Raw genomic sequence first — 17,133 nt, 5'->3', positions numbered from 1 at the left:
AAAGCTACATAGTTATATACCGCACCACAAACTGCCAGTTGACCTAACAGGAAAACGAAGTACATAGTGTGACATACGCGAACAGTTCTAGAAATGTGAGATGTCTTAGTCATCAAAATCTTAAGGAAACATGGTTGATAAAACGTTCTGTCCTTGAGTTACCCAATCCACTCTTAGTGACAGAGTTGAGGAAGGGAAGTAGACAGGGGAGAATATCACCCCTACCTACCTAGAAAGCAAACTGAAATCTGCAGTTCATCTTCGGAGAAAACGTAGAAGGCTAGAGTTCATGCTTGTGTAATTAACCTGGGTTCTCAGCTGAGGGGATATATGTTTTCCACCTTTCTCCTCCAAAGCATGGCAAATTCTAAGATTTTAAGAGATTATACACACTCTCACATACAAAGAGAGAGAGCTAAAACCAGAAAGGGAAGTTCTTTGGTCACTTTATATTAAAGGAAGTTTAAGAAATAGCTGTTAGATACCAAATCCAACAGTTGCAAAAATCAGATGAGCCATGACTTCTCCTGTCTCAGTATCATTCTACCTGGTTATGACAGCACAAAGCCCAGCAGTGTAACATCACACAGGCTTCATCACACTTTTCTTAAGCGGGACCAAACAAACTCTTGAAAGTGTCATGTTTGTATTCTTTATAAAGTAAGAAAAAGCGAAGAACTATTAGGACCATTTTACTTAAGGAAGCATTAAGGACTCCCTAAACATTACTGTGGAAGAGAGAAGCAGCACCAGCAGAGAGAAATATAAAGGACCGCACAATAATAATTTCTAAATCTAGGTCCAAGAACATCAGCATTATTACGGAGCTTGAAGAAACAGGAATCCCCAGCTCTTGAACCACATCTACAAATAATCCTCTCTGTGTTCAATATGTGTCATAAACAATTCAGATGCAGAACCAAGCTTGGAGCCACTGAGTTAGTCCCTCCTTGATAAGAGGAAATTTGTCCACCACCTAGGGGACCTTGGCAATGTCTGGAGACACTGTTGGTTGTCACAGACGGGGGAAGGAATACCACCGGCATCTAGTGGGTAAAAGCCAGGATACTGCTAAAATCCTAGAATGCAAAGCACAACCCAGAAAACTCAGAACTCTCCAGTCTAAAATGTCAGTAGTGCTGAGATTGAGAAAGTCCAATGTAATACAACCACTCAGGAAAGAAGAGTCCAGAACAGGCACAAGACTTTTCATTTCTGCAGGGCAAGGGTAGAACCTTGCTTTCCAGAAATTCAGTCTCATTTTCTTGATTCTATGGGATCTTTTCTTATTATGATCACTGTGGCGAAACACACATTACATTAAAATTACAATCTTAACTATTTTTAAACATACTGCTCAGCAGTGTTAAATACACTCAAATTGTGTATTCTATGTGATTGCAAAGAAGTCAAGAGATACCTGGAGTAACAGGCAAATTTGGCCCTGGAGTATAAAACAAAGCAAGGGCAAAGGCTAACAGAGTTTTGTTAAGAGAACACCCTGGTCATAGCAAATACCCTCTTCCAACAACACAAGAGAAGACTCTACACATGGACATCACCTGATTGTCAACACCAAAACAGACTGATTATATTCTTTGCAGTCAAAGATGGAGAAGCTCTATACAGTCAGCAAAAATAAGACCAGGAGCTGACTGTGGCTTAGATCATGAACGCCTTACTGCCAAATTCAGACTTAAATTGAGGAAAGTAGGGAAAACCACTAGACCATTCAGGTATAACCTAAATCAAATCCCTTATGATTATACAGTGGAAGTGACAAATAGATTCAAGAGATTAGATCTGATAGACAATCAATTCTGAAGGAAATCAGTCCTGAATATTAATTGGAAGGACTGATGCTGAAGCCAAAACTCCAATATTTGGGCCACCTGATGTGAAGAACTGACTCACTGGAAAAGACCCTGATGCTGGGAAAGATTGAAGGCGGGAGGAGAAGGGGATGACAGAGGATGAGATGGTTGGATGGTGTCACCGACTCAATGGACATGAGTTTGAGTAAGCTCCAGGAGCTGGTGATGGACAGGGAAACCTGGTGTGCTGCAGTCCATGGGGTCAAAAGAGTTGGACACGACTGAACAACTGAAATGAACTGAACATGACTGCATCTGAATTCAAAATCTTCATTTGGAGTTCAACTGTTGTTTTAGTTCACCAGGCTCTCAATATTTAAGTCTTGGAAATTATAGGTTTTTAGGCTTGAAGAGATTAACTTTAATGCATTTAAGGAAGCGTTTGTATTATTGGTTCCAGTCTTGTTTGAAACATAAGAAAATGGTTCTATTTCATATATGACCCTGAAAAAAAATCATAATTGGCTCCTAATGATTATTAAGCAGGGCGCTGAGTGACTACCTCACTGAATCCCCACAAAGTCAGGAAGGACCTAAGAATATTGACAGCTCACCCTTACAAAGCAGGAAGCGTGTCCCCTGCCACACAGCACTTAGTGGCAACCCAGATTTTAAGTCCAAATAAGCCCATCCAAAGGCTATGCCTGTAAGCACCAGGCCAGTCTGCCTCTCCCAGTGTCCAACCCCAAAGAAACCCCCATGTTTCAAGGCTCTGTCTCATTTCAGGTGGGCTCCTTCAATGATAACCCAGACCATTCACCATCCTTTCCCTAGTTTTTAAATAAATTCAGACTTGGCTTTCATCATACAACGTGTCCCTGGAAGTCATGTGGTCAGTGGATGGAGGAGGCAAGCTGGCAGTGGTAGAAGTGTCTGTTTAAAGGAGGCTGTTGTTACTGGTGTGAGCCATTAAATGGAACCATTAGGGGTGGAGAGACCCAAACAGAACTACCGAACACACGAAATGAGACCAACAGAGAAGGACAAATACTGGTTTGATCCCTGAGTCAGGAAGGTACCCTGGAGGGGGCAAACCACTCCGGTATTCTTGCCTGGAGAATCCCCATGGACAGAGGAGCCTGGGGAGCTACAGTCCATAGGTCCATGAGTCAAACACAACTGAAGTGACTAAGCACACACACAATATCACCCATATGTGGAATCTAAAAAAAAAAAATTCAATTTCATAGAAATAGAGGGTAAAAAAGAAGCTGCCAGAGGTTGGCGAGTGAGGGAAATATGAAGAGACTGGTCAAAGCATACAAACTTTCAGCTGTAAGATGAACATGGCCTGAGGATTTAATATAAAACAAGCTGACTACAGTTGATAATACTGTACTGTATGATTGAAACTGTCTAAGAGAACAGAACTTAATTATTTTCCCAACTTCCCTGATGGCCCAGTGGCTAAAACTCTGCGCTTCCAGCAGAGGGGGCGCAGGGTTTGGTTTCTGTTCAGGGAAGTAGACCCCACATGCCACAAATGAAGACTGAAGAGCCTGCATGCTGCAACTAAGGCTTGGCAGCCAAGTAAATAAATAAATATTTTTAGAGAAAAAGAAGTGAATTGTTCTCACCATATGTCAATTGTCCCTCAATAAAGCTGAAATGAAATTTAAAAAAGAACTACTGAACAGATTTATGATTTAGTACAAATGGCCTGGATTTTTTAGTGTCACCCAAATCTGGATTCAAATCAATAACATCCTCTCTGTGTAATCTCAGGTAATTCGGAAAAATTATGAAATGAGAAGTGTAAAAGCCTGCCCTGCTGGGCTTTAGGAAGGGGATGAAGTACTCCATGCAGGGGACTTATGACACTGCCTGGCACATCATATGTGCTAATTGGATGGTATATGTTATTATTAATATTACCAGTATTACTAGTACTATGTATAGAATGAGTTAAACTCCTGGGTCAAGCACAAAAACTTCAATGTGCTTTATGCAATGAATGAGCCATTAAAAGGTCTTGGGTAAATCAAGTTTATGCATGTTGAATTATATCTTAAATATATTACAGAAATAGGATAGCTTAAATATACTACAGAAATCAGATAGCTGAGGGAAAACCATGAGCCATCATTTTGTGCATGCTTGCCTAAAAACACATGCATCTATGTTCCTTTTAGAAAAATAAAATCTGCAACCATATATGAGGAGGGGTTGCTATTGCAATTTCTTTCTGTTTGAAGAATGGAGAATACCAATGTTTTATTCTTATCTTTACTACTCATGACTCAAGCCAAAAGTCATCCCACAGAAAGAGACCAATGTGATGGCCTGCAGAATACAAATGTATATAAAACAGACTGACCACTAGAAGCTTATAATCCACTTCAAAAGACATAGGCACATTTTAAAAATGTAAATAACGTCAGGTTCAAGTTAGGTTAACTGTAAACAAAATCTACAGGCAAAGAAAATGGTATAAGGAATTAAAAGGATGGGACTTCCCTGGCAGTCCAGCAATCAAGACTCTGTGCTTCCACTGTAGGGGGTGAGAGTTCGATCCCTAGTCAAGGAACTAAGATCCCTCATGCTACGTGGTAGGACCATAGAAAGGCAGGGGGTGGGGGTGGGGGGTGGGTAGGGATTAGAAGGATGGAGAAACAACTGCATTACAACAGGATCGGAAAAGACTTAAGCAGAAAGGAGGCTCTGTGTGATGCTAGCAAAGCCAAGATTTAGAGGGGAGGGAGGAAGAGAAGGTAGAAGAAACCCAAGCAGCTGGCTGTTAGAAACTATAAGGCATAGGGGGAAAGAAAAGTGCAAATATGGGCAGGGACACACTTGCCAACGGGCGGTTTGTCCAAAGCAAGAGAGTACTTGAGAACTGCTCACAGCGTGTGCAAATACCTTGAACCTGGGATAATGCAAGAGAAAATCACGGCAGGACATGAAGGCCAGCCAAGGAATCTGACAAGTCTCAGGGTCACCAGGAAGCTCAAGGATCATCCGTGACTTTTTCTTTTAATTGTGGTATACTTTCTTCAAACAAAATCTTTCCCCAGAGCATCCAAAAGTGAGAAAAGGTCAACAGCAGCTGCTGTGACAGAAGTGAGCATGGAAAGCCTGAATGCCTGTGGCACACACCCCTCACCCTGAACCATTTGAGGAGGATCTGCAGAACTAAGGTTGAAAACCATGCATCTCTTCCCATCATCCCTTCTGGGCAAATACATAGCAGAGAATATCTGAGGCCCAGATTGGAATGGTGGCTTTCTGGCTTCAGTGTACTTCTTGTAAAGAAAGGCATGGGGGGGCAGAACAGAGGCAGGAGGAAGACAGTGCAGCAAACAGAGGAGCTGCTTCCCAGAATATTAGCAGGAGGCCAAGAGGTGGGAGAAAATATTTTGGAGAAGTACTAGGGAGCCAGTGGATATTCCATAGCATGAACTTGTTGTGTGGCCAATTAGCATGTTCCTTTATTACTAGGTGATGCCTCCCTCCCACTTGCCCTTTAACTTTTTCTCTTTCCTAAACAAAGTCATGCAGAAAAAGAAGGAGAAAGGTGGGAAACCATTCACGATGGAAGGGCAGACAAAAAAGAAAACCTGAGCATCTCATTCTCTTATTGGATGAGAACTTGCTTAAATGAGCAGTTCTTAATAAAGCCTTTGCACACATGCTAAGCCACTTCAGTCGTGTCTGATTCTTTGCGACCTTATGGACCATAGCCCGCCAGGTTCCTCCATCCATGAGATTTTCCCAGCAAGAATACTGGAGTGGGTTGCCATGCTCTTCTCCAGTGGATCTCCCCAACCCAGGAATCAAACGTACGTCTCCTGTGGCTCCTGAATTGCAGGTGAATTCTTTTATCGCTGAGCCACCAAGGAAGCCCAACAATGCCTTTATTGGATAATTACTCTGAACCGGGCAGCATCCAATTCTTTTCATATATTTTCTTTAATCTTCACAATGATCATAAAAGTCGTGAGTTATTATCTTGACTTGACAAGACGAAGATAATGAGGCTCAAAGAGGCTAACTGGGTTCTCACAGAAAGGGGGCCCCTGGGCCGAACCCACAGGTTTAAATGTCCCAGAGCCCGTATTGTATTTGTTAGGACACACTGCATTACGCCTCTTGTCAAAGAGCTGGGGGCTCTACATGCTTGACCAAAAAATATCTGTTCAGAAAACAGGTTAACGGGAAGAGTGGACAGGGAGTCTTTTTGGCTCTGTGTATCCAGACAACGATCACCTAAAACCGCAAGTGGTTCCTGAGGTTGAAAGCCAGCAACAGACAGTGAAGACAGGATCAGAGGCCGCCACCATGAACAAACAAGCTAGATGACAGCTCTTTTGAGAGCCTCACATGATAGAGCAGACTTCACTTGTAAAAAGTTCCTCGGGGTTTTTCCTATGGAGTAGAAACACAGAACTGTCTCCTCAAAATTTAGAATGAAGATAAACCAATCCACTCCAAGTAGACATCCCCTGCAACCGGGATGGGCCCTGACTGAGCAGACTTGATCCCCACTCAGGAATCTCCTTCTCCCAGCTAGTCATTAATTATTCATTTATATAGAAAGGTTGGTCAACAGGCATTAGAAAAAAAGGTACTCAGAAATGGAGTAATTCAGGCTCAAGGTGGTTTCCTCTCGAGCCCCTGCAGGATGCAATGAGGGTGACTCTGCTCTAGATCATGAAGTGCTCATCACAAACCAGATCAAGGGTCCACCCTGGGTCGGCAGAATCACAATCCCTGCAGTGGGCCTGGGATGCTTGTTTCTCACAAGCTGCCCTGACACACTCAGGGTTGAGGACCACCAGTTTAAGCTGATAGATAAGGACAGCACAGTGTGACAAGTGGAGGGATATTGGAAGTTTGGGGGAGAAGACGGAGCAGCCATGCTTGACCCAGCTTCCAGAAACACCTTGCCGTGAAATGGTAGCTAAGGGCAAAGGAGCAAAAGTAAAATGTGACGGGAGAGAAGCAGGTGATGAGACCTTTGTTGAACAAGGTAGAAGATTAGGAGAAAACTGCTCAAGCCCTCCTTGCTTGTGCAAATACATTTCCGATCCTTGTGCCAACTTCCAACTCAATCAAGAAACAACACCTGATAGCAGGACTGCCACTCACTCCAACTTCAGCCACTGCAGGGCAAAAAGGGACTGGGTTTCTTAACACTTTTTGGAGGTCTCCACATGGCATTAGCAGGAGGTCTACAATTTAGCCTATAGTTTAAAAGTTCAGTCTTCAAAGTACAGGAGGCCTGGGTTTGTGTCCTGGTCTCATTGACTAGGAAATCGTCTAACTTCTACAAACCTCAATATTAGCACATGTAAATTTAGAACCATCACCAAGAACGAGACAAAGCAACTTTATGTACCTCTTGACATGATGCCCTGAAGAGAACCCTCATCTCTCCTTTCTGTCTGCCAAAAATGCAAAACCTGCATCTAATTGGAAAGAAACACTGGAGAAACCTAAACTGAAGGACATCCCACAAAATACCTGTCTTATACTCTATAGAACTTTCTAGGTCAAGAAAGAGAAGAATCTCTAAGGAACCATTCAAGAGCCATGAAGACCAGAGGGACATGACAATAAATGTGTTGTCATGATCGATCCTTTCAGGATGCTGAAAGGATGTCAGACTGAAGAAAATACCTATCAAGGATCTTATTAGAGTAACTGATGAAATATGAATATGGGCTTTGGGCTCTGAGTGAGACGATAATGTTGAACTAATGTTCAGTTTTCTGGTTTCTATAAAGAGAGCATGGTTATGTAAGAGGATGATTTTGTTCTTAAGGAGGACACATTGACTATTTAGGGGTAAAGAGAGATGCTGCCTCTAAGTCAACTCAAATGGTTCAAAAGGGGATATGTACACAAGGGAGAAAAAATAATGAAGCAAAATATTAATAATTAGTAAGTCTGGATAAAAAGTAGACAAGAGCTCTTTGTACTATTCTTGTCATTTATGTGTGTGAAATTGTATTGAAATAAATTACTCCTCAAAACTATCAGGCCATGAAAAACAAGGGGAAGACTTGGAAATTGTCAAAGACTGGAGAAGACAGAGGAAACAAGATGAATATATTACAGTGCAGTTGGTATTCTTGTATTGGATCCTGTAACAGAGGAAGGACATTAGTGGAAACACTGATGAAATCCTAATAAATTTTGTAGTTTAGTTACTAGTAATCTGCATAGTTTAGGCAACTGTACCACAATTATATTAAGATGTTAACATTAGGATAAACTTAGTGAAGGGTGTACAAAAACTCTCTATACAATCTTTGTATTTTGTCTGTCAATCTAAAATTGTTCCCAAATAAAAAGAATATTTTAGAAAGATTATTGACACACATACAGCTAAGGCCATCCCCAAAGGCAGGGACAGGATACTGATTCCACAGGCCCCTAAGAGTATATGTCAGGAATTGCTGTCTTAAAGAAGAGGTTTCCAAACACCCTCGGCCATGGCAGAATCAAAAGGAAATAGTTTATCTGAACCACTGACTTAGAATCTCTGGAGATGGGGCCCCAGAGAACATTTGAACAAGTGCCACAAGTGGTTCTGATATGGCCTCGGGCTTCGGCACAGGTATCCAGCTCAGTATATCTCAGACTCAACTACACAAGAAATCCCCTGGGGATCTTGTTAAAATTCGCATCTGGGTCAGGAGGTCTGAGTAGGGTCTGAGAGTCTGTATATCTACTGAGCTCTTAAGTGATGCTCAAGCAACTGATCCTCAGCCCCACCTGCAGGCAAAGCAAAGCAACAAGACAGAATGGGCCTGGGTCTACGACACTGGAGTGTCATGCCAGCCCAGGACTGCCCTGTGGACTTAAAGAAAGAAAGAAAGAGAGAGAGAGAGAGGGAAAGAAAGAAAGTGAAGTCATTCAGTTGTGTCAGACTCTTTGCGACCCTGTGGACTGTAACCTACCAGTCTCCTCCGTCCATGGGATTTTCCAAGCAAGAGTACTGGAGTGGATTGCCATTTCTTTCTCCAGGGGATCTTCCCAACTGAGGAATCGAACCCATGTCTCCCACATTGTAGGCAGACGCTTTACCGTCTGAGCCACTAGGGAAGTCCTGTGGACTTGAGAAGCCAACTTCTATCTCTTTGAAACAACTGTTCTCTTGGGTTGTAGACAAACATAATCCTAACTACATTTAGTCTTCACCAAGTAGCCCCGGCCATATCTTGAAGCCATATTCAATGTGTATCCTCTCTCAAACAGCACTTGAAAAAGCATAAACAACTGTTGCCTGACACAAATGTATATAAAATTACTAGGCGCACTTCTCTACTTTCATGGATTGTTTCTAAAGTCAACAAAATTTGCCTCAAAGAACAGTTACAATGACTATGACATGTTGGTCTGATGACACCTTTTTTACAACAAAATTTACTCTTCCTTACATTCATGCTCAAACTCAACTCATTCTCATTTGACCTTTATAACTTAATGAATCATTTGGATGCACACAATGTCTTACAAATCCTCCAGTGGTCTTCAACCAGATAATAAAATCTGACCAGAAAAAAAGTGTAGAGCATAATCATAAAATAGTATTGAGTACATAAGAAATAGAGTTGCCATGGTACTGTAATTTTGAAAATGTAGAAAGCCATCCAGAACCCAATACTACATGCTTTATGAAACCTTTAAGCATATACTAGATGGCAAACTTTTTTGTTTTTAAGTCATTTACTCTATAATGACAAAAGTAACCTCCCTGAGATTGCCTGCAATCAATTACACCATAAGACTCAGTACCCAAGCTAAAGGAATGCTTCCATAGGTAAAACCGTGCTAAAAATCTTTGTGATATTTTTTCAAGCAGTAAAAATTTACTGGGCATTTTTCATATACCAAGCAATACACTAGACCCACAGTGCATTTGACTTGAATAATGAAATTACAACTGGCTAAGACCCAAGACCCACCCCTCTATGCTAATTTCATAATCAAAATAGTAATAGGACAAAGTCACATTGTACTTGTTGGCTGCTTCTGCAAAAACCAGAGAAGAGTGACTCCAAAAATCAAGTTTGTGTTGTCTATAATAAAACAATCTACTCATAGTCATGAGTCTCTGCAAGGCAGTGCTGGGACAGGCTCCACTGCATCAGCTGCCCAAGTCCAGTCCCCTTGTCGCTCCCGCCTCCTTCACAGCTTCGGACACAAACCCTGTATTGACTCACTCTGAGTAGATGTTATAAAAACCCCACATCGCCACTACATGTGATACAGAAATCAAACTACACTGTAACTATTATCACACCGATTTTTCAACACAGCCAGAGACAGAATGGGAGAAAAAAGAGCTAAGTCTGGGAAAAATTCAGAATAGAAGGGAAACTAAAATAACCGCCAAATGACTTCCAGTCTTACTAACCTGGTCGATCTCCATGAGCTTGGGGTAGGCACCCGGCCATTCTATGGCCACCTTGACGATGTCTGCCGGCGGCGGCATTGCAAATTCCGGGAACGTCCAAAGCCAGTGGAAGTGGGATCCTACAGTGTAGATGGCTGCACGTGTCTACACCTAATGAGGAATGACAAAAAGAGAAAGAGAAGTCGCTCAGTGCAAACACAGGGTGAATTTTGCCTTATCACTTCCTGTTTTCACTGGTGGTTTAGGTATAAGAAACGGCTCTGGGTGCAGAAGACTCAGGGCGCCAACTGCACCACTCAGCGGCGGCTCCCCAGGAGGGAAGGTAGAGGAGGGGAAGATACCGATGCCCTGGGGTCAGAGCTGCCAGGAGATGAGCCGCTGGCGAGGGATAGGCTCCCAAGTCCCCACTGTGAAGCAAGGTGGAACCCTTACTGCCCAGTTCTGTTCTGAACGGCCGGGATCTAAATGCGCCTGGTTCACTCTCCCCAGAAGCACATGCAAACTCCTCGTGCTCAACAGCCTCCGGAAGGACAGATTGCCCAGGAAGTCATGGCCAGGAAGCAGCATTTCTTTAAAGTGTTTTCTGGGTGTCACAAATAGAGCTCTGCACTATAGCAACCAGGATATCATGAGGAAGGAGCCACGCCCCAAGGTTCACACACATGTACACACACTCCCTCCCCAAGGCCAGTTCACAAGATGCAAAGAAAATTAACTGTGGTGGTTAATAGAGCATTCAGAACAGACCTATAATTCTCACTGGAATGAACAGTGTTGTTTACACAAAGGAAGTAAAATTAATCTTCTGCTGCCCCTCTCTCCCAGACTCTCTCATTTCTTTAAGAAAGATTTTTTTTAACATAATATTTTTGAACAGGTAAAACATTCATGCAGTTCAAAACGAGAGAGAGAGAGAGTGTGTGTGTGTTTGTGTGTGTGTGTGTGTGTGTGTGTGTGTGTGTAAAGACAGTGTGAATCTCCCTTCTCCTGAATGGATATATCATCCATCCCCATCCATCCAGCTAGCCACTGTTAATAGATTCTTATGTGTCCCTCCAGACTTTCTTCATGTAATTCAAATGTTAAAACATATATTTCCCATTTTCTTTATATAAAAGGCAGCATTCTAGACCCTGTATTATTCATCACATATGTCTTCTAAAACCTTCTATATTAGTATAAACATTGTGTCTTGGTTCCTTCTACAGCTGGATAGTCATTCTTTGTATAGAAGTGTCTTATCTGAAGAGCGAGTCCCCTGCCATGAGCCACTGAGTAATCTCCCACCTCTGGCTGTTAGAAACAAGCCTCCGGTGAATAGTCTTATACATACATCATTGAGCTCACTTGCAAGTATATCTTTACAGTAGATTCACAGAAGTAAAATCGTTGAGCCAAAGGGTATAAGCAGTTTTAGATTCTGAAACCATCTCCAAATATCCCTCCTTAGTGAGAGCTGTACCAATCTACCCTCCCTTTAGCAATGGATGAGTCTGCCTATTTACACAGACTCACCAACAGATTGAACTTTTGCACACCTCCATCACTGAAAAAATATATTTCAATATATTTCCAATGTCTATTTCTTTTATTGTGAGGGAAGTTGAATGTAAAGATGTGAAGTCCCATGTCTACTTTACTGTGAACTGAAGTAATACTTTGCCCTTTTTCTACTGAGTTCTTGGTATTTTTATTCAGACATCGATCTCTGTATAAAGCTTCTAATCAAACATATGCAGTTGATTCTTTATCAAACCCGAGTGGGGCTTGTCAGCTACTAACCCCTATCTCAGGGGCAGTTGGACATGACTAAGATAATAGAGATAACAGAGCTAACAGTGATGGCCTAATATCAGTTAATAACAACAACACAAGCAGTGATATAAATAACCAACTTCACCAGAGCTGACAAGTAAAGGAAATGAACCAAAACAAAAAGGCTGCCCCTCTGGCCAAGGATGATGAAGCCAGCCTGATGTGAAGATAATCAGTGCTAACCAGCAGGAGCACATCTCCAAAGCAGTGGTTCAGTGGCTCATTTGACAAGTAATTATTGAGCCCAATTCTGTGTTTTCTCAGTGCAGGGGATACAGCAGCAAATCTGCACCTTAGGTGGCAACAAGGGACATGGAGAGAAATAACTCAGGGAAGGAGAATCTGAAGTCTGTGAGTATATCCGTGTGGGAGGGGCAGGATGCAGTCTTAAATAGGGATACCAGGGAAAGCTTCAGTGAGAGGCAGAATGTGAGCAAAGGCCTATGAGAAGTGAGGAGGTGAGTCACGCGAACACCTGGGAAAATCATGTCACAGGCCAAGAGAGTGTGTTGACTGAAATAAAAATGCACAATCTAAAAGTTGAGAGTTATGTTTTATTCAGTGGATGTTCTTAGGACTTTGAGCCTGGGAGGCAGCATCTCAAATCACCCTGAGTAAACTGCTCCCAAGAGGAAGCAGCAAGCCAGGATATATAGGAGTTTTTGCAACCACACCAGGAAGTCGAAAGAAAAGATTACTGTTAATAAAAGAATACTAGCTATCTCAAATTAAGGAATTTAGTGCTTCTCTGTGTATGGTAAGATGCAAGAGTCTGGGTTCACTGAAATCATTCTTTGATGTGCACCTCAGCTGTCTGGGGCCAGCAGAGCTTTCTCATAGAGGAGGGGAGTGGCTGAAGTCTCATGACTGCTAGATGGCAGACATCCTTTGTTTCCTTCCTGAGTTCCCTCAGGACTCACAGTTGGGCCAGTTGTAATGTGGTGGCTAGATCCTTTCTTTACCATTATGGCAGGCAATATTTTATTTCTCAACTAGCAAGTGCAAAGGCCCTGAGGGAGGAGCATGCCTTACATGTTCCTGAAACAGGTGAGGGACCAAAGTCAAGCAAGTAAGAGTAAGAGTAATAAGAGAATGAGTTCCAACAGTTTGGGGTCATAATGTGGTAGGTTCACTCACTATACTCTTGACCCTCCTAGACATTCCTACACTAACTCTCGGTCATAACTTCTAAAGAAGAAAGTTCATGTCCATGCATATCTATCTATTCTGAGTATAAATGAGTACAACTTTCCAGAGGTATCTTTGGAAAATTGCACTCAAAGTCTTAAAATTTTATATTCCCTTTCAGTAATTTTACTTTTCTAGGATGTTTCCTTAAGAAATAACTATTAACTCAACCATAACAATGTCAATTTCTGTTTTGGTTGTAATTCCCAAAACTTGAAAACAATTGAATATTCAACAACAGAGACTGCTACATAATTATGGGTCTCATAAGTGCAAATACAAGCAGGCAGTCTGCACTGGGACAGATTTCTTTATAATCTGTACACTCTTTTAACTCACTTGAGAATTCTAAGGATAGTGTATTTTATCTGTACCAAGTCACTTCAATTCAGTATCCAGATTGAATTACATATCCTAGAATAAGAGTTAAGAAAACAAGTTCTAATGTGAAAACAGACTCAGTGCAAATATCAGGTAACACTATTCAAACCAAAGAACACATAATCATGGTGGTGAAGAGAATAGATAATAGACAGTAGAAATAAAAATGCATTTTGAGCAATTTCCTCCCAACTCTACACAAAGTAGTCTAGAGTTACAGTGAAAGAGGTCATCTAGCCTTCCAGGAATCAAAGGCCAAGTGTGCTTTTTTCCCCCTTTAAAAGATATTTATTTCTCAAAGACTGTTCAGACAAAACCTGTTGAACAGGTGACAATAGAATAACACAGTTCTCCTTGTGCCTCCGTAGAGAACAACATAATAGCAGTGTACAAAGCAGCCATTGAGAGCAAAGAGACTGGGAGCACCCCTTGGGAACTCACCTAACCAGCCCAATTAGTCCTCATCAGTTTTCTCCACATTAATAAGCAGCCGAGATGGGGTACAGCAGGTTCCCATGTAGAGTCAGGTACACAATTGCAGAATGAATAATCCCATCCACATCATTATCCTCAGAAGTCCACATTTCATCCTTTTGAATTTATATTTCCATGAAGAAACAGTTAGCTTCTATATATAGTCATGTTGCTACTGACAAAATTCAGAAGAGAAAGTTTCTAGCTCAGGTTTTCTCACCCTTGTGAGATGTTTAGCAGAATCCTTGGCCTCTACCCACTAGAGGCCAATACCCTCTTTAGCTGTGACAGAAATGTCAGAAATCTCTCCAGACACTGCCAAATGTCCTCTGAGGGTCAAAATCATCCCCCAGTTCAGGTGTGAGCTGCCAAGTTCTCAAGACTTCCCTGGTGGCTCAGATGGTAAAGATCTGCCTGCAATTCAGAAGACCTGGGTTCAATCCCTGGGTCAGAAAGATCCCCTGGAGAAGGGAATGTTTACCTAGTATTCCTGATGCAAAGAGCCAACTCATTAGAAAAGACCCTGATTCTGGGAAAGACTGAAAGCAGGAGGAGAAGGGGATGACAGAGGATGAAATGGTTGGATGGCATCACGGACTCAATGGACATGAGTTTGAACAATCCCTGGGAGATGGTGAAGGACAGGGAAGCCTGGTGTGCTGCAGTCCATGGGATCACAAAAAGTCTGATATGACTGAGCATCTGAAGGACAACAAATTCTTGCCTGGGAAATCCCATGGACAGAGGAGCCTGGTGGACTACAGTCCATGCAGTCACAAAAAGTTAGACACGACTGAGTGACTAACACATGCCAAGTTCTCTGGGCAGATACTAATGATCAGGGCAACCCATGGCTGAAGTGACACAAGACGGGCTTACCAAGAAACATGAACATTCAGACCCAATGCATGGTCAGGCATCACTGAGATGCAAAAGTATTTCTAAATTTCAGTCAACAAATGCAGTGCCCTGGCATCTTTGCACCTTCAGGCACAGTGCTCACAGCTTTTGAGTCTTCTAAACAACTTCCCCCAAGCACGGCTTGGAGCACTGTAAGGCAGAGTACACACCCTGGTCACAGTTACATACCAGGGCCCACAGGCACCTCAGGCATGGTGTTGGCTGAATGCATCCTTTCTACAACCGACATCTCATCAGAGCTACTGGCAGTAAAACTGAGTCTAGTCAAAACTGCCCAGTAAATTATAAGCTGCATGAATTTATGTAATAAACTTCTTGATATAATTATTCTTATGCATACTAAAATTTAGGAACCACTAAAGGGCAGTGTATGCGAGATCTTTTTTAACCACTCTGCCTTGTGGTCCTCCCAACTTAGGGAATGAGTAGAGAATTCTACAAGGTTCTGGCTTGGTTGCTGATTAATTTACTTTATTCCAATACTAAGATTCTACAACCTTAATATGCATGTCAAAGGACTTGTTTACATTTAAGTAAGTTAAATGAACACAAAAGGAGTCACTTCTTACTTGGAAGTGAGTTACCAAAATCCTCATGTCAGATGTAACTTCATAACCCCTGAGCAAGCTGAAATTGTCTTTATTATCCTGCTGAATGTCTCTTCCTTATCTTTGGGTCACGTCTCTGATACAACGGAGAGAAATCGCTCTTGATTCCTATCTAGAAACCTGTTTATCACTGCGCGTTGTTCTAAGCCCAAAGTGCTACTTGTCTGTGTTTGAAACTCATTCCACTGAAGTCTCCTAAAGATGTGTCACATCTCTACATGTTTTTCCAGGCAGCTTGATTAGATCTTGAAGTTCATAAAGTTCCCAGATATCTGATCCATTTTTTACCCTGAATATTCTGCAAGAGTTTTAGCTTTGGGTCTCGGAATGGCTTTGAACTCTTTTATCTTATTTCTAGCCTTCTTGTTACACCAGCAAACCCTATTAACAGAATAGAAAATCAAGCCTATAAGGATGTTCTATAGGAGTTGTGTAGTGGGAAAGTTAACATGCTTGCCCTGGTGAACCGTGTGCCCCCACAACTGTACTGAAAGAGCCTGACAGATGGACCAGTAGAAGTCAAAAGGCAGATGGATGGGAAAGAAATAGCAAACAGCTGGAGAAACAGTTTGTTTCAACTCCTCTGTCTCTTTCTTTCCTCCATATGCAAACTGTCCCCTGCTCTACTCGCCATCATTATCTACTTGTGACAGACAATAGGTTTATAATGAGTATGGGAATAGTGGGGAGGGAGAACTAATTCCAGATTTTAAATGTTCAGTGGTCCCAGACAGAAAAAGAGATAGACAACATTTTCTGTGGTATCCAAGTTATGTAAAAAGGGAAAAGACCTCTGAAAGTGGCTCTGAGAGTAGCCTTTCATTGTAGAGAAGGGGAAAAAATTCCCCTTTCTCAATCCTCTTAGGTTCTTCCGCTGGGGACTGCAAATTAAACTAACAAAACAAAAATTAAAAAAGAAAAAGAAAGCTTATTTATTTATTCACACAATGCCTGCACATGCCGAAGAACTCAGAGGTGAGTAACTCAAAGAGACAGTTAAAATTTGGAGCTCATAACCATCTTAGCAAGGGGTGATTAAGCGAGGAGAAAAGGCTAGACAAAGGAAAAGGGGCTCAGGACTTTGTGGATGTGGTGGAAATGTATGTTGTAGAAAGGTAACTTGGAAACATATATTAAGAAAGGGTCGCTTACTAAGGTTTCTTATGCAGTCATGTAGATGAGCCGTGATCTCCAGGGACCAGGGGAGCAGGGGGAGTGGACTTTGTGCTTCCCACACTGTAGGGTCCAGATGGTAGGGAGGCCATTTCAGAGTCTCCATCTCCATTAGAAAACTGTTGGCCATTGTGAGAAGAGCAAAGGGTCCAAGGAGGAAGCTTTATGACTTCATAAATGGGGGAAAACCCTATGTAAGACATAAGTATTCAGAAGAAAGTGAAGAAAAGAGAGAACTGAATCAAATACAAAACCCAATATCCCATTTTATGGATATGCAGTGCACAAAAACCTTATATAGTATCTCACTAATAACTTGGCCCATTTACTTGTC

General features: G+C 41.9%; 1 protein-coding gene across 2 annotated transcripts in view; it reads right to left on the bottom strand.

The window, feature by feature from the left end:
- Positions 1 to 17,133, bottom strand: part of ELMO1 (engulfment and cell motility 1) — a 556,385-nt gene that overhangs the window by 439,665 nt on the left and 99,587 nt on the right. For both annotated transcript variants that reach the window (XM_065939966.1, XM_065939964.1), the window contains exon 2: positions 10,240 to 10,389. In XM_065939966.1, coding sequence (XP_065796038.1) covers positions 10,240 to 10,317 — 78 coding nt within the window. In that variant the 5' untranslated portion in view covers positions 10,318 to 10,389. The remainder of the gene's footprint in view (positions 1 to 10,239; positions 10,390 to 17,133) is intronic.

This window comes from Muntiacus reevesi, chromosome 6, assembly GCF_963930625.1.
Source record: "Muntiacus reevesi chromosome 6, mMunRee1.1, whole genome shotgun sequence".
Classification (NCBI taxonomy): Eukaryota; Metazoa; Chordata; class Mammalia; order Artiodactyla; family Cervidae; genus Muntiacus; species Muntiacus reevesi.
Note: the sequence above shows the minus strand (reverse complement) of the source record. Positions and strands in the feature narration are given on the sequence as shown.